General features: G+C 39.2%; 1 protein-coding gene and 1 long non-coding RNA gene across 22 annotated transcripts in view; one reads left to right on the top strand and one right to left on the bottom strand.

Moving 5' to 3' along the window:
- Positions 1-20,634, top strand: part of NF1 (neurofibromin 1) — a 110,693-nt gene extending 90,059 nt beyond the window's left edge. For 11 of the 21 annotated variants that reach the window (XM_026070235.1, XM_026070232.1, XM_026070230.1 and 8 more), the window contains 11 exons: positions 174-309; positions 1,124-1,281; positions 2,163-2,285; positions 2,994-3,121; positions 3,822-3,922; positions 5,297-5,439; positions 6,317-6,363; positions 7,205-7,421; positions 11,684-11,734; positions 12,937-13,097; positions 16,306-20,634. In XM_026070235.1, coding sequence (XP_025926020.1) covers positions 174-309; positions 1,124-1,281; positions 2,163-2,285; positions 2,994-3,121; positions 3,822-3,922; positions 5,297-5,439; positions 6,317-6,363; positions 7,205-7,421; positions 11,684-11,734; positions 12,937-13,097; positions 16,306-16,488 — 1,448 coding nt within the window. In that variant the 3' untranslated portion in view covers positions 16,489-20,634. Of the gene's footprint in view, positions 1-173; positions 310-1,123; positions 1,282-2,162; positions 2,286-2,993; positions 3,122-3,821; positions 3,923-5,296; positions 5,440-6,316; positions 6,364-7,204; positions 7,422-9,004; positions 9,199-11,683; positions 11,735-12,936; positions 13,100-16,305 lie in introns of those variants that run through there. The other 10 variants (XM_026070244.1, XM_026070243.1, XM_026070237.1 and 7 more) reach the window with 8 other exon arrangements.
- Positions 20,611-27,606, bottom strand: LOC112968225. Its single transcript, XR_003254312.1, has 2 exons — positions 27,057-27,606; positions 20,611-24,513 (listed from the first exon to the last, which is right to left on the bottom strand). It is a non-coding gene; the product is annotated as an uncharacterized LOC112968225 (long non-coding RNA).
- Between the last annotated feature and the right edge of the window lie 103 nt (positions 27,607-27,709).

Genomic DNA, 27,709 nt, shown 5'->3' with positions numbered 1-27,709 from the left:
ATATAACTCTTTTTAATCATTTGCTTTTAATCTGTACATTTCAGTAAGGCATGATTACATTTCAGGGGACTTCTTTGTACTAAATAAAGAATTTAAATAGAAGGAGTATTGCTTGCATTCTTCACTGTATTCCTATCTTGGAAAACTTATCTTAGCTTTCTTTGAATTTTTAGCTTTGCTGACAGTATCTGAGGAAGTTCGAAGTCGCTGCAGCCTAAAGCATAGGAAGTCTCTCTTGTTGACAGATGTTTCAATGGAAAACGTTCCTATGGATACATATCCCATACATCACAGTGACACTAGTTATAGGTTAGTTATTTCACTTTTAGATAAGTTATCCAAATTTTAATGTCTRCTTACTTTAGTAAGTTATCTTTAGATAACCTGTGGTATATTGAAAACTAGAACCCACATTCATAAAGCTAAATTAACATTCAGCTGCATGTTAGTGGTTCCAAACCAATATGCTACTTATTCTGTGCTCAAGAGTCACAGGGAAATTTGGGAATCAAGTTCCTATCGACTTCATTTTGAGATCCATAAAGCTATTTCGGAGCTTAACTGGTCTGATGGTTCTTAAGCTTTTGGCTGACTCCTTTTCACAAGACTTAATTTCACCCTATTTTTCATCTGTATGTTAGAACAAAATTCTATTTGTCCTTAAGGGCCTCAAGGCCTATACTAAGCAGTGACTTATTGCCTTTCATTAGAAAATCTTGACATTTGATAGCCTATCTCTAAACAGCCACAGAGATAAGCTAGGGAATCAACCTGTAAGTGACACGCAGAGCCTGGTTTCTCAGGAGAGTCTATTTTTTTGCACCCAGTATGGAGTAGCTGGTTATTAAATGCCATTCACTTTGCCTCATAGGTTGATTTGCATCTGTTCTATTTCATTGTTTGATTTTTCTCTTCGGCATTTCATTCATATCGGATTGTTATTTTTCACTAGATTAAACATTTTTGCAAGCAAAGTAATTGCTCTTTCTTAATGCGTATTTCTGAGAGATTAGTCTGTTAGGAAAGATCGTTTTAATAAAGGATACTTTGACTAGTTGAAAAATTTATGCCTAAATGTGCACAGTTTTAAGGGTTTTCTAATTTAATTTCTCTGCACTTTCAGGACACTAAAGGAAAATCAACCATGGTCATCACCAAAGGGGTCAGAAAGACATCTAGCTGCCAGTTACCCGACAGTGGGACAGATAAGCCCTCGAACACGAAAATCCATGAGTTTGGATATGGGGCAGCCTTCACAAGCCAACACTAAAAAGCTTCTAGGTTATTAAGATACCTAATTTGCTAATTTGTCTACAGAAAATCCCAGGAAGTGTTACTGGAGAAAAATAATTTTTATATTTGTTCTGACTTTAAGTGCCTAGTCCTGATTCAAAGGAATATATGCAGTTTCTATAAAATACAAATTACAGAACACTGTGCAGTTAAAGAGGACTAATCCAGTTCTTTTGATCAGAGAAGGGGGAGGAGCGTCAGTGACGCTCAAAATATGCGTGTTGAAGTGGCAAAAAAAAAGGATATTCCAGATGTTAAAGATTCAGAGTACCAATTCTTTGCCACCAGCCCTCTTCCAGCAAAGCCAATAAGTTGAATGCCTTAGCTTATGTTAGAAGAGATGGTTCCAAAACATTTTAGCAGTTTTGGAAGCAATCTAATTTTTATTCATGGCTTCTCAATGCATCAGGGTTACAAGCAAAGTCTTAATATTAGAGAAACAAGATGAATTGTTTGGCATAACTTAGGTTACAATTTTATATTATATGGTATATATGGAAGAATAGAGGCACTTCTCTCATTACAATCCTATTACTGCTTCCTTTTCAGTAATCACATTTTGGCATGTTTATTCAATGTAACATGTTGACCAGGAAACCATAGCATGCCCACAGCTTACATATTTGAATAAATTGCATGCTATACTCATATGTATGGTGAAGCATTTTGGAAACTGCGATGGAGAGCGGCATGGTGTGACTGTATTTTCTCTACCACCACTGAGAATGGTGAAAATGTCCCCAGATTCCTATCAATATGTTGTAGATGAGTTATAACTTGGCCAGAAAAATACACACCCTGCAAATCAGAAACACTTACAGTGCGGATTTAGCTTTAATGTTTTTAATTTCCTGATAAATTGTTTTTAGGTACAAGGAAAAGTTTTGACCATTTGATATCGGACACAAAGGCTCCTAAAAGGCAAGACATGGAATCTGGAATCACAACGCCCCCCAAAATGAGGAGAGTAGCCGAAAATGATTATGAAATGGGTGAGAAACAGGACTAACATTTTAAGAATAATGCTAATTATAAATGCCTTGTATATATATACAAAGGATTATTTCTAAATTCAATGTTTATTTGCCTGGGTTACTACAAGGTAAKGGATAAGTATTTTTTCTTAATGGCATCTGGAGAGTACAGTCTTCCGTATCACTGGCAATTGAGATTTGAATTAGAGTTTGCTCAGTTTGCAGATCAGAATAAGGAGCAGCTATAAATTACAACATATAGGAGTGAAATGAAATAAATAAAATTTGGCTTTCTATAAGTGACTAAGCCCTAAGTGCATATTTTTGCACAAGATGCAAAATGACCTAACGCCTAGAATGCCTCTCTTCATCTTCTCCCCCATCTGCTTCCTGTGCCCCCACCCCCAATTGCAATGCAAGACCAGGGTTCTTCTGGCGTATCTGATGTTGGTCTGATGCCTGACCCTGACTGTGTTACTTACCACCCCTGGGCCTGTATTTCACTGAATAGGAAATTGGGGTTATTGTTTACCATCTGATAATACATCCCATGTGACAATCTAGCACTACTAGTATTACAGCATCATTGTTGCTTTTACATTTTACGAAAAGGCTGGTGAACTCTGAAGTTTGCGTATGAGCGAGTGAAGTTGTTGTGCAAGAACTAATTCTATTTTGGTTTTGGCTTATTGTGCTTTGGATGAGTTGCTCTTTTCTATCTGGCAGAAACCCAGAGAATATCACCGCAGCAACACCCACATCTTCGAAAAGTTTCTGTTTCTGAGTCAAATGTCCTCCTAGATGAAGAAGTTCTGACTGACCCAAAAATTCAAGCACTCCTGCTTACAGTTCTTGTAAGCCTACTTTCTGCATATTATGCGTTACTTTCTGATGGTCTTTTGTCTTCAAAAGAAGCACATACGTTCATTGCAGTATATCTAAATTTGCATGGATCAGAACATGTGATGTGCAATGGTATTCTTTTGTTACCATTCTTCAAATTTTCTAGGAATCACTTTTAGGAATGTATTTAAAACTCTGTAAGAGCAAATACTGAATTTTCATTATTTGGTATTTTTCTGTGGGACATGTCCTACAATTGTCTCCTTTTCCCGGGAGAGAGATATCAGAAACTAACTTAATATATTAAGAGGATGTTATATTTTAAAAGTTAAGAAATGAAAATTATTGGAATTCCAGCATAATTCAATTTAAAGTTTGACAACTGGTAATAAAGCTTCCAGTCTGAYAGTGCTTTCTTCAGTTGCACCAATAGTTTCCATTCCTGAAATAATTCAACAAGACTCAGTTGCACCAAAATATTTGCTAAAATAAAAACTACTGCCAACTGTTTTTGTTTCTCACATAAACATAAAATACTTTGACTCTATGTCCAAACATGACATAAAGTAATCTTTCATAATGCTGCTTTTCCGCAATCCAGAGATTTTAAAACCTTAAACTACAACAACAAAAACAGCAACCCCCCCCGCCCCCTGTAACTCCTCAAAATCAGTCAGAAACGTGCTGATCTCATCCTTTGCATTGTGGCAGGCAACGTTAGTGAAGTACACTACTGATGAATTTGACCAGCGGATTCTTTACGAGTATTTAGCAGAAGCCAGTGTTGTCTTCCCAAAGGTCTTTCCTGTTGTGTGAGTATCTAAAACTCTCTTTATGTGATGACTCTATTAAAAAAAAAAAAAAAAAGAAAAAAGTACTAGATAATTATTCATTTGTAGGTTAGTAGCTGAAATCTGTCCTTGCCTTGTAGAGACAATTATCTGTAGCAATTTGAGAATGGTCCTTTTCCCGATGTTAAATGAATTTAATGTTCTTACGAGAACAGGCATCCTCAGATATCGCTGCTCCAGATGGTACTCAAAAGTATTCTTCAGTGTCGGATTTTTAGGCAGGTTGGCAGAGCGTGGGAGAGCTCTGTACTGCTGTTGCTAGGGCGCCTGTCTGTGCAGCCTTCGGTTTCCTCCTAAAGCTTTCGGTGTCGTTGCTGCCATTAGTCTAGTCTAGCAGTTTAGCGTGGCTTTAGCAGTTATTTGGTACTGCRGAGAAACAAATTACATTTTAATGTGTTCATATAGTTTCTGTACAAGCCAATATAGCCTTTCTCCCCAGTCAGATCTGGATTTTTAATATTACCCCAGATGAATATCAAAACCGATCTGAAGTATAGTTCAAGATACTCTGTGGATGTATTTTTTTTAGATAACAGTTAAAAGTAATATTTGCAATGTAGTCAGTGCATGTTAGCAAAGCCCAGCTATCAGATATTAATTTGAGTAGATTTTTAAAACTGACCTATGCCTGATTTAAAAAGAATACCAGCTTTTTCTGGCTTTATAAAATAGTGGTCAAAGTTCAGGCAAGTTCTGTGAATCACTGAAATCACAATTTTAAGTAGCTGGGGTTTGTATCCAAAAAGTGTATTAGGAAGCCTTGACTAGTCCGCCCTCTTTCCCATGATGGGAATWCTTCCAAGCTCATGATGTCTCTGAGGATGCTTGAACTGCCTGTATTAATACTACCCAATACTACCCATGCTTTTTTTGCAGCTCAGTCATGGCGTGCAGTTACCATGTGTTGTTCTGTCCTTCCTACGTACGCTTAGACTGACTATCAAATGTCACAGGGTTCCATATTCCAGTAATACAGTGTGTTTAAAGCTGTTTTTTTTTTCAAAGGAGTTCAAGTACCTCCCCAAGTTTATGAAGCCGCTTTGAAATTCCAGCTCTAACATGTGCAAGTATCTAGTGAAAATTCTTCAGTTGAAAATAACTAAAATATTTGCAACTTACAGTGCTGGGTAAAGAGAACGCTTTAATGGGTTATGTTCTTACAGTTCTTCACTGTCTGAAGAGTCCTCACTGAACATCTACAGGAATTATATTCTGCTTCTAAAATCACAGGGAGCTTTTGAAAATCCCACCTTAATAGCTGTTTGTTAAAGTCAGTTGTGAACTACGGTTTTGTTTAATTTAATGAACAAAAATAAGCCACTGCTCTTTTTTTAGGCATAATTTATTGGATTCCAAGATCAATACCCTTTTATCGCTGTGCCAGGATCCAAACTTGTTGAATCCAATTCATGGGATTGTTCAGAGTGTTGTCTACCATGAAGAGTCTCCACCCCAATACCAAACTTCTTATCTACAAAGTAAATATCTTCCTTTTTTTAAGCTGCTGTGTTCCAAGTTAGATTTACAAATAAAAAAGTCTCAGGATTATTGCTGCATTAACAAAATAATCAGTTTAGTTATGTGGAATCTCTTCAACTTTATAAATCCTAGTAATCAAAAAGTGTTCATATATTAAACAGCTACTAACATGAATGTTAAGATGGCTTGTTGCAGCTGCACATCAAAAATTGAAGTATAACACCATCTGCATGAGTAAGCAGTAGAAAAGAAGTTAAAACTCAGTGTTCTGTTTCCACTAACCAAGTTAAGGGAAGTACAAAACATGCATGGTGGTGATAAATGAAGTTTTAAGTTAGGCTTGTAAATTAGGGGTTGATTTAATTATCTGGTGTTATTGGTAAATTCTGTAGAGTAACATTTGTTTTTTCACTGCACCAGCTCCAATTTCATGTGACACTTMAACACTTAAAACCTAAATATTTTTTGTGACTGTTAACCAAAGACTTTCCAGGAATATCCATAAACAAATGATAATTGAGAGAGACTTGTAAACATTGACATAATTTTTGAAGTGAGATGTGTATTCATATGCTAAATTTATCATCTAAAATATCACCAAGAATTTCTTGCATGACAGTTCTGAGTTTTTGGCAACTGATGTATCTCATATGCAAATTAAAATGCCATCATTTTTACCTTATACATGGTTTGGATAAAATATAGTGTTGTTTAGTTGTCTCATTTCAGAAAGTTAATCATGCTTGCATCCCCAAATTAAAATACTTTATTTCCATACTTAAATAAATGCAGGTGACCTACCATGTGTGATTTCTAGTTGTTTTCTATTAATTATGAGACCTGTGTTTTGTAGTAATGTTCAATTTGTTGTTTTAGGTTTTGGGTTTAATGGGTTATGGAGGTTTGCTGGCCCATTTTCTAAGGTAAGAACAATATTCTATATATAAAGTTTATCAGTGTTTTACCTTTGCTCTCTGTATAAAGTACCGTGGTGCCCCAGTAAAGATACAAATAAATGTTAAAATATGGTATTGATATGAGTAAGCCAGTCATCATCTAAGGCTCTTTTTTGTAGTTAAAGCAATAAATAGTTTTCTGGCCTGCATCAGAGATTTTGATTGACTCTGTAAAGGGAATACTAAAAATATGGTGGTAACTACTGTCACGTTACCAAAGTTGTCAGGTGGGTAAATACAGCTTTTCAGTGCTTCCAAGTTCACTAAGAGGTCCTGGACATACAGTACCATTCAGAAAATCTGTATGATAGAGATCTTAGGGTTTACAGGATTATGGAATTGATAAAACTGATAATTCCATAAGGATAAATTTTCTGTTAGAACAAATCAATCAAGCACTGGCAGTCTGTACTGCCGTTTGTTCCCTCTAGTCATCCTAACAAGGACTAGGTGCCCAGAGCAGGCGGTGTTGTGGACGTTAGGCTTTGGGCCACAGAAATGCTTGTAGTGACTCGGGAGGTTCAGGTAAGCTGGGGCTGTTCACCTTGCGAATAAAACTGCTCCTCCTTGCTGACTTCAGTAGTTCCTAGCGGGACTGAAATTACAGCTACAAGTGATCTTCAATGTGTACCTTTAGTTTAATCTGGAAAAGACGCCAAATCAGATTTTTACAGATATTCACATCAAATGCTTTTCAAAGTTTTCAGGCAAAATCAGTTTAATATTAGAATGAGTTCTGGGGCAAAACTCATAATGACAGAAAAGTAGAAAGGAAAGAACCAGTCTTTTTTTCTCCTCCTACCCACAGCAAACACAAATCCCAGACTATGCTGAGCTCATAGTGAAGTTTCTGGATGCCTTGATTGACACGTATTTGCCTGGAATTGATGAGGAAACCAGTGAAGAATCTCTCCTGACACCCACATCTCCATATCCTCCCGCAGTGCAGAGCCAGCTTAGCATCACTGCTAACCTTAACCTTTCCAATTCCATGACCTCTCTTGCAACGTCCCAGCACTCCCCAGGTCAGTAGCTGTTCTGATATTACATAAATAAGGGGAATATCCTGAATTTAGTGTTTATTTAGCCAAATACTCGGTCACGTCGACTCTTTGGGTGTATTTATGCATCAAGCATCATTGCATTCTTGAGTCGAATGAATATTAAACTGTTGACTAAGCTGTTACACTGGTATTTCAGATGTTGGATTTTGTCCATCACAAAAGCTGTCTTCCAAGTTGTTATGCATGAAGGAGATAACAACACTAAGTGCATCAGAATGAATAACAGCTGCATCTTAATATGGAACATATGCAGCAGTGGATCCTAGAAGATTAATAAATATAAATGTATAATCATGGTATTTTGCAAGGAGAATAATATCTGTTTGGGTACTACAAGCTAGCACACATTAGGAGAAATAATCCAGAACTCTGTTCAGCAGAAGAGAGTGTGGGGGCTGGTTCAGTTTCAGTGGACTGTATGATTTAAGGCCAATACACTTACACAGGCAGCACCATAAGGAGGTCATAGTCCTCCTTGAAGAAAAAAAAGCATTCCTGTAGATACATATGGAATACTGGGTCAGTTCAGACTACTGTATTACCAAAAATATGCTGGTGATAAAATGAAGGGATCCAGGAAAAAACAATCATCGAAAGCAGCAAAAGACTAGAATAGAAACATGGAATATCTTGGCTGGCTTGGGGAGATGGGAATTGCAGGGAGATGCAGAGGTTAAATTTAACAGCATAATTTTTTAGGGGTGAGAAATCAGAGCAAGCAAAAAGTATTCACTATAGTATATGGAGCATAAGCTTTAGAGGAAATGAAATGTAGGAAGAAAACGGAATGTCAAAGAAATCTGCATGAAGTGATTTTGGACTAATGGCCCATACATCGAGGAAATTCTTTGCTCTTGTCATAAGAATTATGCTGTATGATATTTCTTATATAATGTTTTAACTACAGCAGTTCTGAAAGCTAAAGATAGTCAACTTCTTATCTGTTTTATTTCTAGACTTAATGGAAAGTTAGTAGGTTAGTAAAGACTTGCATTTAGGTCTAATAAGTGTGGGTTTTATGATGGGGCTTTTTGACTCTCTTGTTGACTTGTCTACTAGCTCCGAATTAAACTCTACTTAGCTCTGCTCAAGAAATCTGATCTTCCAAATCATCAGTTTGCTCACTGATGCTATGCATGTTTTGTTGTTGAATATAATGAATATTCAACATGCAGAGGTGAGACATTGTGTTGTCTGAATACTCTGGGAACAGTGTTTTTTTTTTTTTTTTTTTTCAGTGCAGTGAAAAGTGACTATAACTTTTTTCTTAAGTATCTTTCAGAATCTGAGAATCCAACTGAAATTATTTAAATTTGGTGGGATCACCTTCTTTATATACTGATGCTGGGTTCTAGGATTATATTTTAAGAAGCCTGTTTGTCTAAATGTACTCAAAACAGGATTCATTTTCCAGCATTCTGCCAAGTCAAAATGATTTATTATATTAAATAATGTTGTCCCAAGTGAGGAGACCAAGTGTGAAGGATGTTTTCCACAGTTGTACCTCTCTCTACTACTCTATTAAAAGCACTTTTTATCCTCAGGGAGACCTTTATTGTCATTATGGTCTTGGTACTGCTTCCTTGTTATGTATTCCTGCCTGAGAAAAAATAACAAAAGAATTCTGGCCTGAGACGGACTTACTGGTTGCGTTCACAGAATGGTTGAGGCTGGAAGGGATCTCTGGAGATCACATAGTCCGTTTAAATATCCCACTCTATTTGAGCAGTAAGAACAGGTAAAAAATGAGTTTGAATAAGTTTTAAAGACTGYTATTTTATTTAATATTTTACAACATCAATTATTTGTTATAAATAGATATATAACAGGAATTCTTTTTTTTTCTTGTTACATAGCCTTTTTTACTGATTTCTTTAAAAAGTGATGTTAGCTTTTGTAGCCATTCAGGAAGTGTTTCAGTGATGCGATAAAGCAGCAGTTGCAAGTAGTTGCGATTTAAATTATATATCTCATTATATTTTTGAGTGGCAGTATTTAGAAATATTTCTGTAACAACTACCCCTAATAGAGCACAGGTACAGATAAGAACCAAGATTATAAAAAAGAAAAGTAGTTTAAATGAAATTTTCTCACTCCATGTACAGCTAAAAATTGTCTGTGATATTAGAACAGAGAGATAAAATTAAAGGTATTTAAAAAAAATAGGAAAGAAAGAAAAATAAAGTAGAGCCTGCTGTCAGTGTGAGCATAAGTACATTATTGGCATCTAGCTTTCCATTTCATATGGAGCATCTGTGGCAACTCTGACAGTTTTTCACAAGGATGAAGTGATGATGCAGGATTAGGCCCTCTTCTGGGGAAAAAAAGCATGTTATGCAAATGGCTCTCTTTGTTCCCCCTTTACTTTCTATTCCTTCCCCTTTGTTAGCTAGGAGGAAGGAATTAAGACGGCTTGTTGAAAATTTCTTGCAAATATTCCACAAACAAACAGGCACATTTTATCCAGCACTGGTTAAGAGTCCCATCTCAGGAGACGGAGAAGAACTAGTGAACTTGTGAAATGATTCAGGATATTCAAGAATCTGTAATAACGCATTTATGCCACTGTATGCATGTATTGAATGGAAATATAAATTTAAAAGACCATTACAAAGAGCAGGTGATTACAAAGGGAGGACTTTGTTATCACAAGACRTTCATATGAAAGAAAGAAGTGTATTTAGCTGTTGGTTAACAAGCAGGTGTAGTTTTCAAATAATTTCATCACCTGCCTTTCTAGATTTGGGATTTTTTTCAAAAGCTGAAAGTAAAAAAGACAAAGTTTCAACCTATGAAAATTGTTTATTTGAATAGGCTTGAATTCCTCTAAAATTTAGAAAACTGGTTTGCAGGTTTTTACTCTTGACTTTGCATTATTTTATCTGCTAATATTTAAATTATTAGACATTATTTCTTTTAAAGTATTTTTATTAAACTTATATGTGGAGCTTATTCCCCTAAAACTTCACTGGTAACAAGAATTTTGGCATATAATTACATGGTGCAGGAGAAAATACATTTAAATCTTTTAAAACTTATTTCTGAACATTTAAAATGCATAATGAAGTATTCCTTTGTACTGCATACTGCAGTACAAAATGCATTTCAAATGCATAATGAAGTATCCCATTTTACTTAGACATCTATTAAGAAAACAGATTTACACTGTAAATTGCATATAGGCAAAAAATTTCTAATGATTCCATTCTTGTGTAAGCAAACTGAAGGCATCTTTGCCAAGACGGGAGTCCTGAAGGCAGCTGCTCAGTGATCAGCTTCGTCGCTGTTTCACACTAGGTATTGAAATGTGAAACAGCCTCAAGTGATGGTGATTTTAGGAAAGCCTCTGCTGAATGCTTAATCTAAGTGGTATTTTCCCTTCATCTCTTACTACTTACTAGTGTCTTGCTGAATTCCTTGAGTGTCCTCATCTCATTTTAGCAGCCTGAACAGAAGGAGGACTGGAGATTCGGTCYGGGCTCTCCAGCTTTCTCAAACTGGGGGCCGGGCCACAGCAGGAGCTTTGCATTTTGTACTTCCATCCCACTGGCACTGCACTGCTTGGCCTTAGTCAACATACAGTTTTCACTAGTTTAAGCTGTCATACTAGCCAGTACAATTTTGCGTAGAGCAAAATTTGCTTTTTAAGCTGTTTAATTGTATTAAAAATTTAATCAGTCTTCTCTGGCCGCTTTGTATTGTGCCTAGTGATATGGTGGCATTATCATTGCTGTGCACATGGGCCTGTTCTTTCCTCACCGTATCGACAAGCATGAGAGCATAAGTAGTGAAAGACCTACAGTCTACCAAGACAAAAAAATATTGGTGAAAGAATTCTAGAATATGAAGTAAAGGTGAACCACAGATTTCTTGAAAGAGCAAGGCGGCCGCGGTACTAGTAAGGATGCAGGCGGGTCATCCGCTTACCCTGATCTAAGAACCACTGAACAAGAAAATCAAGTGTTTTAGCAGTGCCGAGTTACTTTATCACATTGAGTTAAAGAAACAGTTTCATTTGAGTAAGTTTTTTTTATTATGGTAACAAACATGTTAAGTTGCAGATATGTGAAAAATTCCATTTCTTGCTTCTGGATACAGAACTAGGCAAAATCATTGTTTATGAATGTTTTGTCTGTCATCATCTCTTCTCCCCTTCCTCTCCCTCCCCTTGTCATGGGCATTATTCACTTACATTTTTTTTCTTTCATTCCGTGTCTGTGAAGCTTCTCTGCCTTGCTCTAAATCTGCAGTTTTCATGCAGCTTCCTCATCAAGGTACACTCTACTTTCATCATATTTGCACGAGATTCTGCTTGATCTGCTTTAGGGTTGGGCTTGCGGCATGAGAAGTAATTTACTTATCCTTTAAACATGGGAATGGCTTCAGTGTAAGTGCTAAGCTGTTGCATTTCTGGTGTGATGCTAATGATAATATGTGATGATATAGCAGGCAAAGAAAGTCACATCCTTAAGAATGAGATAAATTTGGTAAYAGAGAATGGGCAGTCTGATATGGGAAATTTTTCTGCTGCAGATATTAAGCTAAAACATAGAATTTATTTCATCTGAGCTCTTCAGATTCTTAAGAAGTCAGCTTTAACATCAGTCAGGCACCAGCAAAACGCACGCACGTGAGTTCGTTGGACTGAACTGTAGCAGATGGAGGCTCAATAACATGGATATTCATCAACATCATTTGATTTCTGCTTCTATATGAAGTCAAAAAGCTGCAGAAGCCTTTTTTTTTTTTTTTTTTTTTTTGCTTCCACCTGTGGGTTGCTTCCTCTTCCCATCATAGCCAGGGTTTTGTAAGATCACACCCATGCAGGGAGGGGAAGGACGGCGCTGCCCACAGCCAGCTTCCGGCTGGAGTTTAGAAATTGTCCCTGTAACTGTGTGAAAGAGTGGCGAGTATTCTCTGTTCTTGCTAATGCAAATGAGACAATTTCTTATATGAATGAGACAAAAATCTGTGGGAGACATAATTTATAATAATAGGATTTTGCCTTAACCTCTTTATTCACTGTCATACATCCTAAATTTTGCTGTTGATTGTACTTTTAGCCTCTCCCATTAAAATACTTTTCCTTATGCTATTCATTCCAGTGCCACACACTTACTGTAAGCAGTGAGAGGGTCAATAAAGCTGCAGCAAAGATGCTCATTTTGTTGCAGAAGCACCATGGCAGAAGCTCCATTACGCTGAGCTACTGGTACAGGAGTGATTACGACAAAATAGTATCAGGATAAAAGTAGTAACTGCCTGGAAGCACGTCTGCAGCAAGCAGAGGTTTCAGCTTTTATATCTTCAAATGATTGACTGTCCCCTAAGATGTTAGGGATAACGGCTTGTAACCCAAGGCTTTCATGTGTTGTTGTTGTGTCAGTGTGCAGTTTACACTAACACAGTTCACTTTTGAGAGTTGTTCAATGTGATTCTTTTAGCACAACATACTAACAGTTACCTTGTCCTGCAGGGAACATCGAATGCTTCTTAGGAAGGTGTGTGCACCTGGGTGTAAATCCTGCCTGGTTTCAGCCTCACCGTGTGCTCTGCGAGCCTCCTCCTACCTTGATTTGGTGGAGCTGCGCCTATGCCAGGGCAGTTCTTGCAAAGATTTCCAGACTCAGCTGCTTTGTGTGTGTTTCTTGTTAACAGCCTTAGAAAACGGTTTCTGTACTTCTCCTTGTTAAAACTTAGTTATTGATCCTTTTTTTTTTAATCTTGATTTGCCAGGATTTCARTCATTGTAGTTGGTGTCTACACTTTGACATTTAACTCTCAAGTGATAACCTGCGTCAGTTCTGCTTCTGATGCATACAAAATAAACCTTGCAGTTCATATTCCTCCTAAGAGTRAGGCAGATTCCTCTCAGTATTTGTCTATTATGCGCTTGCTCTGATCTTTCTGCTCATGAGCAGAGATTCAGTATTGAGGTGGGATTTGGTACCTGTATACCAAAAATCTTCCCTGGTGGCAAGAATCAGCTTCTGCCATCAAAACAGAATTCTGCAGGTTCAGAYGCGAGCCTTCCTTGCACAGCCATTCCCCTGTTTAATGCCAGACACTTATTTTGGTCTGGAAGAAGCCCATAGTTTAGGCAGATGTTCAGTCTGTCAGCTCTTCCTCTTGGGGAATACAAAGGCAGAAGAGACTTGTATTAAACTTTAGTTTGTTCAGTGGGTGCTCTTAGAACATGTTCAGTGAATGCTCTCAAAACTAGAGCCAAAAAGAGCTCTGGGAGAGAGACTTTCATTCAGTGCTTTCAGTTGACCTCTGAGTGCAGATACTGGTGCGAATGTTTTGAGGGTGGAGGGAAACCCCTGATGTGCTGGGTGAACGTTTTATCTCCTCTAGCCAGTCATCTGCAGCCCTTAAGCCAGAGGATTGTTCCCAGGCCAAACTAAATACGCTGATATCCGGGCACAGCTTGGGCTCTGAGAGGAATTAAATCAAACTCTTGCATTGCTGTTGCATATGATTTTAATTAGACGCATAGCTCAACTGGAAACAAGAAGTGGCTCCTGAAAGCAGTATTTCACCTTTTCCGACTGTTGATGCCTTGTTAAGGCAAGAACCTGTGACTGGAAGAGCTCTGCAGTGATGTTACTTATTGAGAGGGGGGGGTCTCCTCCAAAGACAGGTCAGGTCATCAAAGTTAGGTGCCTGGGCCGAGCTCCCGGTCCCTCTAGGAACGCTCTTTTTCCACCCGCTGTACAGAGATGGGCTTCCTTCCGTGGGTGCCTGGAGTTCAACTGTGAACATTTGTTTCATTTGTTCAAATGTGCCGTAACTTTATAAACTGCTCAGTACGGATCTCTRGTTATTTCTTAGCGGTTTATAGAACAAGACTTTTTTGGCTGCCTGAGAAATCCTTTTTCACAAAAGGTGATATGAAAGAGCAGGCTAGAAAAGCAATAATGCAAATTTGTCCAAGCTTTGTCCCTAGTATTGCCCTTCTCGTAATTCAGAAGTACTGCTTCTTAGGGTAATGGAGAGAGTATTTTGTTTTCTGGCATCCATGTAGATTCTGCCAAGAAGCCTTTTGGCATGTGTGCCCRTGAGTGGGGAGCCCGCGTCCCCAGGGACAGGAGCGGATGCTGCTGTCGGCCACGGAGGTGTCAAGGCAGCTGCCAAAGCCAAAGGGTCTCACCAGGCTCGTAAAGTGGAGACCCCTGAATCTCGCTGGCCCACGTGTTACTAGGGCAGCTCCAATCATATTTTGAGTGCTTTTCCTGTCATTATGTATATTAATGTTATTTATAGTGACTATATACACATACATACATRCATATATACATTATATATATAAAACTGAACAGGATTATTCAAAAGCAGGCGTAGTCCCACGGCTCTCTTCAGTGCATGGGATTTGCTGCCCAGGGGGTGCTGTGGAACACGCGATAGATGAGACGTTCGAACACACTAGTCTGCATGTGCTTAGCAACTGTTTTCAAAATGTTTGTGTTTTAGCTGCTTTTACATTTAGGTGTAAGGTGCACTAAACAAATTGTATGAGTGAGAGAATGTGACATTCCTCAGCATTTTACAGAAAAAAACTTCTGAAAATATTTAAATGTTCATCTTAAATGTATACATTTCTCTCTAGATGGCCCTAGGTGTCAGGCATTAATACAATGCAATTTGAAATAGCTGGAATATGTTAGTGTTAGCGCTTAATTTTAATGCTGCTACTCAACTGAGTCTGTAGGGAAAATTAACAAAAAAGAGGAAAGACAAAAGAGGTAAATGCATCTTCAGATCCTTAATGTACATTGGCTAAAGTAAACAGGTAATCCCAACTTGCAGAATCTTTTTAAAAAAACACATTCTGAGAATAAAATTTAGCAATGTTCCAAGCACAAAGACATTTAGTGCATCTCCATGGTTCATCCATGTAAATCATATTGGCCATCCCCTTTCTATTCAAATGTGTACGCTGTTCCCTATATCAAATAAAGTTTTTATTTCTGCTTAGGAGGTGACTAGATGAATTGAGTAAAGAGTTCATACACCTACATATTTTCATTTTGTCATGGGAAAGTATTGTGGATTGAAACATGTCAGCCAGTGCCCGTAAGCCAAATTATTTTGTCTTTTAATCTTGGACACAGATTAAACTAACATCAAATTCAGTCTGCAGTTTTGTTACAAAAGTTATTTGAATGAGTCATGTTGAACTTCAGTAAATTATGTGTAGATGAGTGCATAGGTCTTCAGGCGTGTGGATGTGTATGGGTCACAGATTGGCACCTGGATGTGTTTTCTCTCCCCAAGGTCTGTGCTTTCACCATATACAGGCTCTCACATCCGATCCGGAAAAAATGATTTTTTTGTCTTACACAGTACTGTGGTAAAATAGCGGTACCACATGTTTCATTTGAGAGACATCAACAGAGATTTTGTATGGCATCTTATCTTAAAAATACTTACAATTGATTATTTTAGTAAATCTGCCATCATATGCACTAGTTCGGAGGATGAGTGTGAAACGTTTTCCGGGATAGGGCAGTATCGGTGACAGTCTGTGCTAGGAAACGCTGCGTTTCTGAGCGGCTGCTTGTAAATATTGCAGATTGTGCAGTCTCGCCTGTTCTTCCAGGTGGGTTATTCCGTCGGGGTCACCCTGCTAGGGAGCCAGGGGGCCTTGGTGCTCACGCTGCTGCTTGGCCGCCCGGTCCCTCCGGCGGGAGGGTGCTGCGCCTGGCCCGCAGCTGCACCGGTGCCTCGGCGGCGGCCGCTCCGTGAGCCGGAGGAGCCGCCTGGGCCRTGGGGGGCCGGGGTGGCCGGGCGCGGGGGCCGGGCTGGGGCGGCCAGTGACGCTGTGCTCCCTGTGTTCCCTCAGGGATCGACAAGGAGAACGTGGAGCTCTCGCCCACCACTGGACACTCCAACAGCGGGAGGATGCGCCACGGCTCCGCAAGCCAAGTGCAAAAGCAGCGAAGCGCTGGCAGTTTCAAACGTCACAGCATTAAAAAGATTGTGTGAAGCGTTTTTTTTCTTTTTTCTTTTTCTTTTTGGAGACTGACTGACATGTGGGCTTTTGCAAAGAGCCCTCCACCAGTTGTGATGCTGCACTTAATTTTTAACGTTCCCATCCTGTCAGCCATGTTGCCAGATGATCAACTCTTGAAGCATTGCCTGAATTTTAATGCCGCCTTTTCTTCTGTGTTTGATTTGAGCCAGTGTTTCAGAACCATCGACTGAACAGTCTCTAGGTGCTGACGGACCTTGTAGCCGAGGGAAGCRAGGAGTTCTGTAACGCTGCAGTACCGTATCGTGTCCAAATACGAAAGCCATTTCTCATAGATGGTTCTCCCTTGCTTCTGTTATGCCTTGTTTGTTTCTTCTTTAAAGGAAAGTGTTAATCTTGTTTGCACACCTTTCAAGGTAGTGGCTTTATGAGCCGGGGAAGTTACTATAATCCTGGTTTTAATTCAAACCTGTAAGATTTTTAGCTGTGGACTTTTTTTTACCATACTTAAAAGAAACTTATAATAGCCGCAGTACAATGAGCTTAACCAGAAATGGTTGATTAGATTAAAATTCCAGTAATTAGCAATAAATTTAAAAGGACAAGGAGGCCACATGAGTCTCTTCATTCCCCAGACCATAGCTTCACATTCTTGGACTGTATATGGACCAGACTGGACAAACTGGCTTTTTTCCAAAGCAAACTTGTTTTTTTTGCTGTACTTTAACTGCACTAAAAAAGGTTGTATAGTGGAAAGAAAATCATCAAGAACTGACTATGCTGCCATTGTAGTGGTGTTGAAAATTTATTGCTTCTTTCTTCCATTTAGCATATACTTTAGTTTTACCCTTCCCAACAATATGCACCTTCAAGAAATTCCTGGCAGAATAACTATTGGGGTATGGAGGGGAAAATTTTGTGAAGTAACTTCCAACTCTGGGAGATTGTGTTTGGCAAAGCTGCTTTTGTGCTGCCCAAGCAATGATATAAAAACAGTAATGTTTGCTTAAGGTACATGAATTTAAAGATAACTGACACTTTTGTCAAATCCAGGTTACGTTTGAATGTTTGCAGTGCAATTTCTGGTATCAGTATAGACTTTTGCAGTCAAATCTGTCTTGCAGAACTTYCAAGGGGTTTTAGTTTGCAAGGATTCATATTTGGGGGTTATAAGAAACTGAAATTGCTATCACTGTGAAAGACTTGTCAACTACAGTAGTATATTAACAATGGATGACTGTGATAATATGCTGCTATGTTGCATGATGTGTAAAGATGTAGCACTCAGTGCTGCAGATACTACCTTTATGGAGTTAGAATGTGCAGAACATTTGATCTCAGAGGTAAATATAAATTCTGACAAAAGGGCCTGTCATCTGGGTGCTCATTTTAGGGCTAAGTATATCTACTGCTAAAGAACAGTTAAACTTTGTAGTTTCAGATCCCTGTTGTATGTTAGAAATTAACAATTTATAAGTGGCTTTAAAGGAAATAAAATATATCCACTATATTAAAAAAAAAATCCTATAGTGCAATTTTATTAGTGGCTTTCAGTAAATCAAACTCCACAGCTAAATTATTTAGAGAATGGTACAATTAAGTGTTCAGATTTTATTGATATAGCACATAATTCACATTTATCCACACAGTAACAATGTAACATGTTTATGTAAATAAAATGCCTTTATTGTATTGATTCATTAAAATAACAATTTTTTTTAATTTGTTTACAGTCCTGGAAAAACTATGAACACAAACTTAATATGCAAATAGTTTGCCAAAACAAGAGGAAAACTTACAATTAATAATCTTGAAATAGGTATCTTGGAAAATATGAAGACTTGTGCAATTAACCAAATTTTTTTATTATTGATTGTGTAGGAACTGCAGTAGAAATGTGGTTACTGAATTGATACAAATCTATGAAATGAATTATGAGGCTAGAACTGAATTTAGGAATAGAGCAGTGACTCGAGCCATGTTCTAAGCTGCTATGCATTTATAACTTTGGGAGTCACTGATTTAAAAACCTTTCTCATCTCATATATCAAATTGTGTAATAGCCAACTCTAATATCACTGTCAGTTTGCACTTGATCATGTTGAATCAAGCTAATTCCAGCCCTTTCAGTTTTGCTGAAGACAATGAATTGTAGAAGTCTGAAAATTTGTTCTTGCTGTAGATAGGAAAAAAATCTCCCATAAAGGTAATTTACTGTTAGCAAAAGATAGGTTTTGGTTATTTGTTTCTCCTATAAGAAGATTTTCTTAAAAAAATAAATAAATTCAGATTAACTACCAAATCAGTTTTGTTTGGACTGAGTGCATCTCAATATCTTTCAATATTTTGGATTGCCTCTATAAAAAAAAAGACGTCCCTAAATTGGAATTAATAAATTATATGAAATGTGTAACGTGAAATCAAAACAGAYAGCGATTAACATTTTCATGTGAGAACTAGAACTACTCCACGCTCTCAGTCCTAGCTGACCAAAACTGCTACCCTCATAAAGCAAGTCAACAAAATTGATCTATTTCTTCAGAGGGGGGCAGCAGGGTGTCATTTAATGTTTTCACTGCAGGGTTCAGTGAGAGGACCTGAACTTTTTAGAGCAGGGGTGTCAAACACGTTAGGAAAAGAGAGCTGAATTTTGTGTGTAATATGTAGTCTGTGGCCAAGGTTTATATTCAGGACCATGTACACCCAGATACACAGCAAAGTAATCTCCAGTATCAATAGTTAGGAAACTTGTTCTTTAGATAAAGGGGGAAAACATGGCCTTTCTATAATGACTAAACTTCTATTAGTAATTGGTTGTTCAGTGCCTTACTGTCACATTCATCACTCAGAAAGCCTGCTCCTTATAATAACCATTGCTATTACTTTGCCTTTTTGTTTTCTTTCTCACATCCTCCTTTATTTGTTCCCTTTTCCTGTTTTGAGTATTCTCTATCCTTCTGTTTCATTCCTGTGAGCAACACTCTCAATTCCCCATCCAGTCTGCTTTGTTTCTTTCCTCGTCCTGTTACTCCATTTACGATAGTAATCAGCGGTTAGTTGCTGGTGATGATGCTTCAGGATCAGTGGGCTTGAAATCTGATCTAACAACTGGGAGACCTGAGTTCAGACCTTAGAGTCATTGTTTCAGGCAGGCTGAGGCAGGGCTAGGGCAGACTAGGGCACTCATCATTGCAGTGGTTACTCTAGTCGCTTTTTGAAGATTAGCTCTGCTGCCATGGAATCTGTGCATTTTGAAATGAAAACTTAGATTCAGAAAAATCTGATTTTTAACATGTGGACCATATAAATACATCATGGGGACTGTATGTTTGACACCCCTGTTTTAGAACCTGTTATCCATTACGCACTAACTACAGCTAAGTACTGTAAAGATGATTAACATTTTGTTTGTGTTTGTATTTTCCCTGACTTAAAGATAATTCAGTAGTATTTGAATAGTGCATAACCTACCTGTTAATTATGCCAATGTTTCTGCTTTAATGTGCATGAGGTTTCCAAGAACAGGAAACATTTCAAATAAGTATTGTGGACTGAGCATTTGGGAGTGTTCCAGTGCTCTATTCCTAACTGGGTTGTAGGTTTTAGGGCTTTTTCTGTTTCATTCTRAGGTTAATTTTTTTCAAACGTAATGAAGCACGTCTTATTGTTATGCAACAAACTTACCACAAAAAGTCACTTTTAGTGTTGGTCCCACAATTTTTTTTAATGCAGTATATTCACCTGTAAATAGTTTTGTGTAAAATTTGACAGAAAAGTATATTTACTACACTGTAAATACATGTGACAATATATTGTATTATTTTGCTTTTTTTGTAAAGCAGTTAGTTGCTGTATATGTATAACATACAAATTTGATTATTCTAGTGTTAGTAACTGTTAACTACTACTTCTCCTTCCTGCTGTTGCGTTGTCATTTAAAAAAAAGCTGTGTATTATAAACTTACACTGTGTATGATATCTTACTATTTCCATTTGGGCCTCAACTTTGAAAATGTTTCCTTGATCCACAATCCTGTTCATATTGTAAGCAAGTGTGCGACAGCTGGCAAGAGCCCTGCTGATTCAAACACAGTTGGTAACTGTAGGTGAATACGGTAGAAACCTGGTTTCAGATAATTGTTGTTCACCCCATTTTCCCCTCATGTATGTACTTTCCCTTTTTTTTTTTTTTTTTTTTTTGAAGTAAAATGTAAATTCAACCTGCTCCAAGTTGTTTGAAGGTCATTCACTTCTTGTGTTCTGGGATAAAGTTGGTATTTTCTCAAATCCTTTTTCTGTTTCTTGGAACAGTGAGATTTAGATTGGTTCTTTGGGTCTAAACTAAGGGCCTCATCACAGCAGGCTTTGGATCCAGTCCTAGTCCCAGGACTGAAAACCTGCTATCTCTGGGAAAAATCAGAATCACGTTGAAATCCAGTGTCTTGGATTTGTCTTTCCACAGTGTTTTTTCCCTGTATGTGATCTTGCACATTTCTATATAATGGCAAAGCTGATTGTCCAAATTCTGTACTCAGTTATCCAAAGGCAGAATAATGCCCATTGTCATGAATTTCATGTCACTTCAATAAGATTATCATAATTGAAATAACCAGAATATTTCTTTTTAAAATGTAAATTTAATATTTTAATAAAACAGCTGCTTGGTCTTTAAAGAACATTTCAGTATAATTTGTCTATTTGGGCTTTTTTAGCTTAGAAGCTTGAAGTTTCAACTGTCAGAGGCAACTTTTATGACAAACTTGATTAATCAAATCTATTTTTCTTTTAGGGAATATATTACTTTCCTATTTAAAATGTATAAGTACTTATATTCTGGCTTTGTGAATCGTAAAAAGATGTAAAAACACATTAAAGTGAGACTGCATTGAATTCTTCTGAGACATCTTATTGTTCCTGCATACTAAACGCTACTGGGCCTGCTCAGTTGAAAACACACACACAACTATATGCACTTGAAATAGGGACCAGCTGACTCACTGTAACATTTCTCTTGCCAGTAGATAAGGATTGTATGAATGGAAGAGTAGCAGTTTCAGAAACTTTTTCTGAGAGGGCTTTCGGATTTTCTTGTTTTGCTACCTAACCAAAAGAAGGCAAGATCCTCCTCCTCTCCCACACACAATAAAGCAGACTTTTCCTGCTCTCTACATTAACCCCTGTATTAGTACAGATAATTAGAAAATACAGATGCTTGCTGCACCCAGGTGAGACAAAGGCAAAGCTCATATGTGGGTCAGAGAGATGAAAATAACTAGGTAAGGAGTTATCTGTTTTGTTTTGTTTTTCTCTTAGCAAAAAGATTAAAAGGCTAAAGTTATTGGAATTTGTTGTGCTTCTACAGAAACACATTTACTTTAGAGGAAATGCTCATTAATCCTAAATTGGAAATAGCAGCTTTGACTAGAATGGGGAGCTGTACTGCAGATATGTCCTGAACACCACATACTAAATCACTATTGCTGAAAACATCTCTTTTGGACGGTTAACCTTCTCTGCCATTTGAGATCACAAAATATACTGTAGTTACACAGTAATTGAATAAAAGTAATGTTAGGAGAAAGAGTTATTTTAGCTATGTCTTAAGGCAACTGAACAACTGTGTACATACATGAAAAAATGGCACCCCTCAAGCAAGCAGTTAGGTCTTAGGAAATAGCTTCAAAATCCTTGCCTGACTGATGTTGCTGCTGCGAGAATATTTTACACAGGAAAAGGTAATTCAGAACTTTATGGTTGCAGGGGTATAAATTCTGTTCTAAGGTTAAGTAGGGTAAAACTGTACAGGGAAAAAGGGAAAGGAAGTTGTTATTCACAATTGCTGTGAACTCCTGCAGTAGGACTGACCTGTGAGGTGATGCGGATAATTCCAAAGCACTAAGCTGTCTCTCCTTCTGGCATAAGTATTTCCAAACAGCTCTGACTTTGAATAACAAGTCCTCTCAATGTTAATATTTTTGATATCCCAGATATAGAAACAGGCACAAACGTTAAAGCCAAAAGCTCTTTTCTGAGGCAGGTGGAATGCTACTGCTATGGGAAACTATGGCACAAAAATTATGATAAATTTGATACCTCAGGATGGCAGTATCACTGCTAGGATTAGCCTCATCCCAGGCTGCTTCACAGCTATGGGCAACTGGCTTAAGAAGATGCATCAGATGATAAGGGAAATAGCTATCCAGTCTTTCATAGTGAGCTGTTGTTGAGGAAGCAGGGGTGAGAGAGAAGAATGTCCTATTCTTTGCTGCAGTTGGCTGACCCCAGAATGGCTTGGAGCCATCTGTTAACATGACAAAATGTTGTTGTGGGTCAACTGCTGCTCCAGATAAACTAACACCCATATGAATAATATGTGGTGAAATTTGGTCCTTTATGTCGTACTATAGGATTGAATTCTACAGCAGGTTTGTCACTTCTGTGATTGTCAAATGCTTTTTCTTTTCTTTCTTTATTTTTATCTTTTCTTTCTTAGACTCATCTGTATAGGAAAGGTAGACAGAAAGCACTTGAACTTAAACAGATGTAATACCATTATGATTAGTCACTCAGTGTCACAGAACTAAAAACTAAAGCCAACCTCTTGTATCCATGAAGAGTGCTACTGACCATTCCATCTCAAAGCAAGTATGTTCCTTTCCCACAAGTAAAGTTCATGATTTATAGGTGGTGAATCCTACGTGTCTTGTAACATTGGTTCCTTCGGTTGACTGCTGAAATGTTTAACAAGTCCTCAAATGAAAATAAATCCCAGGGTTGTGTGGGTGGAGAGTGTAGAATAATGTCTCCTGTGATGTGACTTGTTAAAACAAGTACAGGTTTGTTCTTCAAAGCAATAATGAAGAAAAGTCTGATGACTGCATCCTTGGGGATATTCAAATGATAGGGCTATAAATAGCAAAGAGTAAGTCTAACTATGTGCTAAAGAAACTCCCACTGAACTATTAAATTGTAATTTAAATTTTTTTCTCATAGCAGACTGTCCTTCAGAAAAGCTAGCAAGATCTGTTACGCTGCTTCTACCCCCTGGTTAATGTACTTAGAAAATGAGATCTACCTAGGAGATCTGGATGCCCTACACAACAAATTTACTGAACTGAACAAGAATTGGGCATCCAGACCTCCTCCACAGCCTTTGAAAACACAGGTAAATCAAATGGCCGGGCCCAGAAGAGGCCTATCAGAAAAGACCTAACTGAGACTGACTTTTCCAAGCTCTGGGTTATTGACTCAGCTGCCAAAGGCTACTTAGAGATGGACATAAGACTCCAGGCCATGGGGCAATGACTGCCTTTGCCCTTTCCTGGGCTTCATTCCCTTTGCTCTAATTTGTTTTCTGTGAAGCTCCTCCACTTGCTGGCTGTGCTCCCCCTGCTCCTTGCAGTATCAGAGGTATTTTCCCTTCCTTGGTAGGGAAAACCCACCAAGAGCAGTTTACTAACTGCTCCCTTCTCCTACTCCTACTAGAGCTCACTGCAAGACTAGTCATTCTCAGAAAGAGCCCTGGAGTGCATTTAGCACAGTGTCAGGCAAGTAAAAGAAGAGGCTTTTCAGTTCTCCTCACAGCAGCTAGCACATGCAATGAGAGTGCAACAAACAGTTCTGTGTAGTGTGAGAGACCCACCCAACTGTCTGTAAACAGACATGACTGAACATGGTCTGGAGGCAGGGCAGAAATAGCAGCACTAAGGCAAAGAAGAGGCTGGTTCAGAGCAATACAAAACATACAAAAGCTCCAAAATACAAACACAAGGGAGACCACTGAGGTGGTAGGGGCAGGACAACAAAATGAAGGAAGAAACTTCTTAATTTACCCAGAACATATAGCATCTAATGCCTCAGTGCAGTGAGGATCAAACAGCAAAGGTATCTGTGCTGCTGAATATTGAATTACTCACGTGAGGAGCTGCTCTCCCAAAGGGGAAAAGAGGCCATCACCCCACTCCGTGCATTCTGTCCTTCTGAAAGCTGCACAGGATCTGTTCTCCAGGTCTTATTCTTCTCTGCTCCTCTGTCCAGCCAGGCCCACCTTTTTTTTTAGCTGCTGGTCTCATGCAATTCCTGAAAGAGGGAAAATTACTGGTACTCYCTTCATCAAGCTCAGTGTCCACACAGCTGCACTGCTTTGAGGAACTCCTGTACAGACAGGCATGGTTCTCAGAAATGACACAACCTCTCACCCATGGTAGCTCTCTACCTTCTGTGTGGAGATGAGGGGTCTGTTGTGGCTGTGGGAGTGGGGCTTTTCTGCACTGCAGCATTTGGAGCAATGACCCACTTACAGACAGGTGAAACCAAGCTTGTGCTAAGAGTAGGGAACCTGCTCTATCACTCTGAGGATCAGATCAAATACCCTGCAAAGCAACTCAGCAGGTATGCTTCTGTTGGCTTTAATTTTCCGGTTCTGTCTGAGATGTTAATGGGTATACCTGTAATTTACAACAAAGGCACAGGTTAAAAAAAAAGCAAGAATAAATTGACCTTGAGGATGCTGACATAGCTTATCTGTTCTTTTCTTGTCTTCAGTAATCCTTTTACCTTGTATGGGACCAATTTTTCTTACCAGGAACATTTGTTTGTTTTTTAAATCATCACTAAAATTTAACTAGCAGTCTAGAACGCTGTTTCCCACTCATGGAAAATTCAGGAACGTGTACGGTTTTCTGCATGAAGAATGTGACTCGTCAGCCACAGAAGCAGTTATTCATTCTATTAGCAGTGTTTGTTTTATGTGACTTATAGTTATGATTTTAGGATTACTCAACAGAATTTTATTTTTTGGTTTCACTATGGTAAAGCGTACAGACTTCAACTGAGATAAGAGCTCCACTAGGCTATGCAATGCATGCAGAGTAAGATATCATTCCTGTCCCAAGAGCTTAAAATGTTTACAGTCACTACTTGTGTCTCACACAGATTGCCTTCGTGACCTTGGATAAATCTCTCAACATCTCAATGCCTGAATTGTCCCACTGTAACAGTTAAGGATTGCAGTCAGTTGACAGGAATTCTTATACAATCATCTGAGATTTTCAGATTAGGCATTAAAAGGGCAAAGTCATAGCATTAATTTTTTTCACTTCATATTATGCATTTGGTCGTATGTAAACAGATGTTTCTAATTTATGACTGCTCTAAACAAAATAAAATGATTTAGGCAAACCAAGAACTTTGCACAGAAACATACTTATACAAATGAGTAATTTGAGAAGACAATCCCGCTCAGACAATATTTTGTGATTTGTCCAAGTTACTCATTCACACTGTCAAATGTACTAACTGTCTGCTGCATACATGTGTAAATGAACAACTGAGCAGTTTTAATTCCAGTTACTAGCCTGGTTAGTTAGGCTAAAAAAACTAGCTTGGTATCCAATTGTTAAAGTGTTCACAATAGTACATTTCCTGCATCATTTACAGAACATACATTATAGCATGCTGCTTACAGCTCGGCAATCTGTAAGAACTGAAAATGTTCTGTAGAATGAAAGACTTGGTTACTGGAGAAAGGAGGCTAATTTTGAGCACTTTGTTGCTTCTAGATGAAGAGGAAGACCAGGGTCTCACAGGTACACAGGCTCTAAGGATGAAGACTGAGGCTTTTATACACTGCTTCAGCTCTGTTTTAATGGCTCTTTACTAACTTCTTTGCTGTGCCCTGCTACCTCTTCTTCTTCCCCAAAGCATGCTTGCATGAGCCATCTCTCCCTTGCCTATTTCTTCTCTCTGACTCTGCCACTGAGTTTCAAGATGATAAAAGGGTGCTTGAGTTGTTCCCTTGGGAAATCCAGAGCCACCTCTGCTACCAGGAAGGGTCCAGTAACAAACCACCACCAGTTTCCTCTTCACTGCACACAAGGCAGAAACAAATGCCGAATGGGTGCAAGTAAAGCAGTGTCCCCAGGGAACATCTCAGTGCCCAGATGCAGCAGATGCCCTCTGGTTTGCAGCAGGAGCAAGGACTTTGCTAGGCTGCATGGGAAGGAGAAGCATCCTAGAAAAAACTGACTCCCGTGACTCCTCGTTTTTCCATGCAACTGTGCTGGATTATTTGGAGAGAGGATTCACCACTCCCAAACTGCTCTACCCACAAAGACCCAGCATGGAGGCCAAACTCCTCCTCTTCTGGGTGTTACAGTTTTATTAACACAGAAATTAACAGCGACTCATCATTAGGGTCAGCACCAAACTTTTCCCCGGGGAATGGCTGCGGCTCAGATTGCTCAAGCCACACCCTGTATCCTTTTCCTCTTCCATGTCTGCCTGCAGTGCAAACTCACAAGCTCCTTAGAGTAACTACAACCATTTCCCACAGTCTGCTCCAGGTGACTTGCCCAGAGCTGTCCTGCAAGCTAGCGTCAGCGAGGAGCGGACCCATGCCCTGCAAACSACTCCAGTGTCAGCAACACCACCATGCACTTTTCAGCTGTGCATCCCCTCCCCAAATCCTCAGAGATTCCTTGGGACACAATAATCATTTACACACCCTATTTCTCTTAAGGATGCAAAAAGCTCTGGGGGGAAATGTAGCAAGTGTTTAACAATGAAATGAAAACAAATCCCCCATTAAACCCAACGTAGCGCTACTGCATCTAAGCGATTACCTTGCTGAACATGGATTTTCATTTGTCAGTCTGGTTCAGCCTGGTAGGCAGACTCCAACCTGGCATTGCTATAGCTGCTGGCTAATACGCTTGCTTACTACTGAACATTTCTTCAGCAGCTGAGCATTGGCAGCCTGTGTCTAAAACTTTGCATACTAGCAGAGATTTGCCTCTGATGACGTGTTTGAACAGCATGGTGGTAGCTACCAGTGTCTGGCTGTATTAGGAGACAATCAAACGCTGTGACTCTGGGCTCGAGAAGAACGCAGCCATCCCAGCAGAGAGACAGGGCTGAGCAGCTGGAGCAAAGAGGTTCAAATCCAGCCGTCAGGAGCAAACAGCCGCTCCTCGGCCTTTGCCGCGGATCGGACGCGGAAGGCCTGGTCACAGCAGAAGGCACRGCAGGAGCCGCCCCCGAGGAGGGAGGAGGCGCAAGGCTCTGCGGGCGCCTCGGGGCGGAGAGCCGCGGCCAGGCCAGGCCAGGCCAGGGAGGGGAGCGGGGATCCCTCACGACAGCAGCTGCCGCCATCCCGGCGGCGGTTGAGGCGCTCGCGCGCGTAACGGCCGTTGGGGGGGGGGAGGAGGGGCGCGCGCAGGCGCGGGCGCGCGGGTCTCGCGAGACGAGGCGCTCTCGCGAGAGGGGCGCGGCGGCG

This window comes from Apteryx rowi, unplaced genomic scaffold (genome assembly GCF_003343035.1).
Source record: "Apteryx rowi isolate R43461 unplaced genomic scaffold, aptRow1 scaffold_307, whole genome shotgun sequence".
Lineage (NCBI taxonomy): Eukaryota > Metazoa > Chordata > Aves > Apterygiformes > Apterygidae > Apteryx > Apteryx rowi.
This window is presented reverse-complemented; position numbering and strand designations above follow the sequence as displayed.